Consider the following 1931-nt stretch of genomic DNA (forward strand, 5'->3'; position numbering starts at 1 on the left):
TCATTAACGCCGGGCTCGGGTGTCCGGCGCCCGGGGAACCCGAGCCGGGAGCGCTGCCTCCCCCGCGCCGGGAAACCGTACCCGCCCGCGGCGGCTTCCCCCCGCCCGGCCCGCCCGCCCGCCGCCCGCCGCCCCGGCCGCGCCGCCGGTTTCGAGTTACCGCGATGCCGGGCTGCGGCGCGGGAGGAGCCGCGGCGCGGCGGCTGCGGCGGGGCCGCCACTGCCGCTGCCGCAATGAGTGATGCTGGCGGCGGCGCCCGCGGCCACCGCGGCTCCCCCGGCGGCGGCGCCTCGCCCGGGCGGCCCCGCGGCCCCGCGCTGGCCGGGCCCGTGGCGGCGGCGGCGGCGGCGGCGCGACCCCGCGGGGCGGCGGGCGGCGGGCGGCGGGGGCCCGGCGCCCCCGGGGGCGGCGCGGCGGCGGGCGAGCGCGGCCGGGAGGAGGCGGCGGCGGCCCGGCCCGCCGCGCTGCTGCGCTGGGACGAGGTGCCCGACGACTTCGTGGAGTGCTTCATCCTGTCGGGCTACCGGCGGCTGCACTGCTCGGCGCAGGAGTGCCTGGCCTCGGTGCTGCAGCCCACCAACGAGACGCTCAACTTCTGGACGCACTTCATCCCGCTGCTGCTCTTCCTCAGCCGCTTCTGCCGCCTGCTGCTGCTGCGGGGCGCCGGGGACGTGCCCTTCCACCACCCGGCCCTGCTGCCCCTCTGGTGCTACGCCTCGGGGGTGCTGCTCACCTTCGCCATGAGCTGCACGGCCCACGTCTTCAGCTGCCTCTCCCCGCGCCTCCGCGCCGCCTTCTTCTACCTGGACTACGCCTCCATCAGCTACTACGGCTTCGCCAGCACCGTGGCCTACTCCTACTACCTGCTGCCCGGTCTGAGCCTGCTGGACGCCGGTGCCATGAGCCGTTACGTGCAGCAGCAGCTGGGCTGGCAGCTGGACTGCAGCCTGCCCATCGCAGCGTACCGCGCCCTGGTGCTGCCCGTGGCGCTGGCGCTGGCCGTGGGCTGCACGGCCGCCTGCTGCCGCAGCCGCGCCGCCTGCTGCGCCTACCCCTTCGCCGTGCGCACCTTCGTCTTCGCCATGCCGCTCAGCATGGCCTGCCCCATCATGCTGGAGAGCCTCCTCTTCGACCTGCGCACCCGCAACCCCACGCTCTTCGTCTACTTCTACCGGCGCTACTGCTGGCTGCTGGTGGCCGCCTTCTTCAACGTCAGCAAGATCCCCGAGCGGATCCAGCCGGGGCTCTTCGACATCGTGGGGCACAGCCACCAGCTCTTCCACATCTTCACCTTCCTCAGCATCTACGACCAGGTGCACTACGTGGAGGACGGGCTGGCCACGTTCCTTAAGGCGCCCCCGGCCGCCCCCACCTACCTGGGCACCGTGGGCTACATGCTGCTCCTGATGCTCTGCCTGGCTGTGGTGGTCCGCAGGTTCCTCAACGTCACAGACCTCTGCAAGCAGGCCTAGCCGGGCCGGTGACTCTCGGGCTGGCAACCCTCAGCCCAGCCCTACCACGTCTTGGAAATGCTGCGAAACTGGGGGCAAACGCGCCTGTGGAAGAGCCAGGGCCCTTCTGCGGAGGGCTGCCGGAGAACACGACCATGGAGGAACTGCTCGTACTCTTTAAACTACTAGGTTACCAGGGGAAGCAAGCAAACGCTTACTGGTACGTTGCTGCTTAGGGTATAAGCTGAAATAATTTAGCTCTGCTACTAGGAAGATTGCATGGACTGTGAATGCCACTTACTAGTTTCAGAACAATTATGTTTAAATCAGCTATGTGTGTGTGTGTATATATATATATATTTATTTATAGCTATGTATTTATTAGCTACACAAATATATATATATATATATATATATACACATGAAGACACACTTGTGCAATGATTACTCATAGACTTTTAATCAATTCCTGTGTGAAA

The 1931-nt window shown here is 66.7% G+C and overlaps 1 protein-coding gene across 1 annotated transcript; it reads left to right on the forward strand.

Moving 5' to 3' along the window:
• Positions 1-345: 345 nt before the first annotated feature.
• PAQR9 (progestin and adipoQ receptor family member 9) lies at positions 346-1473 on the forward strand (the record flags this gene model as incomplete). The annotated part of the gene is made up of 1 exon (XM_067302187.1): positions 346-1473. A coding segment is annotated over one exon (1128 nt), but the record flags the coding sequence as incomplete, so codon positions are not given.
• Positions 1474-1931: the final 458 nt, after the last annotated feature.

The sequence above is a fragment of the Apteryx mantelli genome, chromosome 9 (assembly GCF_036417845.1).
Source record: "Apteryx mantelli isolate bAptMan1 chromosome 9, bAptMan1.hap1, whole genome shotgun sequence".
NCBI lineage: Eukaryota > Metazoa > Chordata > Aves > Apterygiformes > Apterygidae > Apteryx > Apteryx mantelli.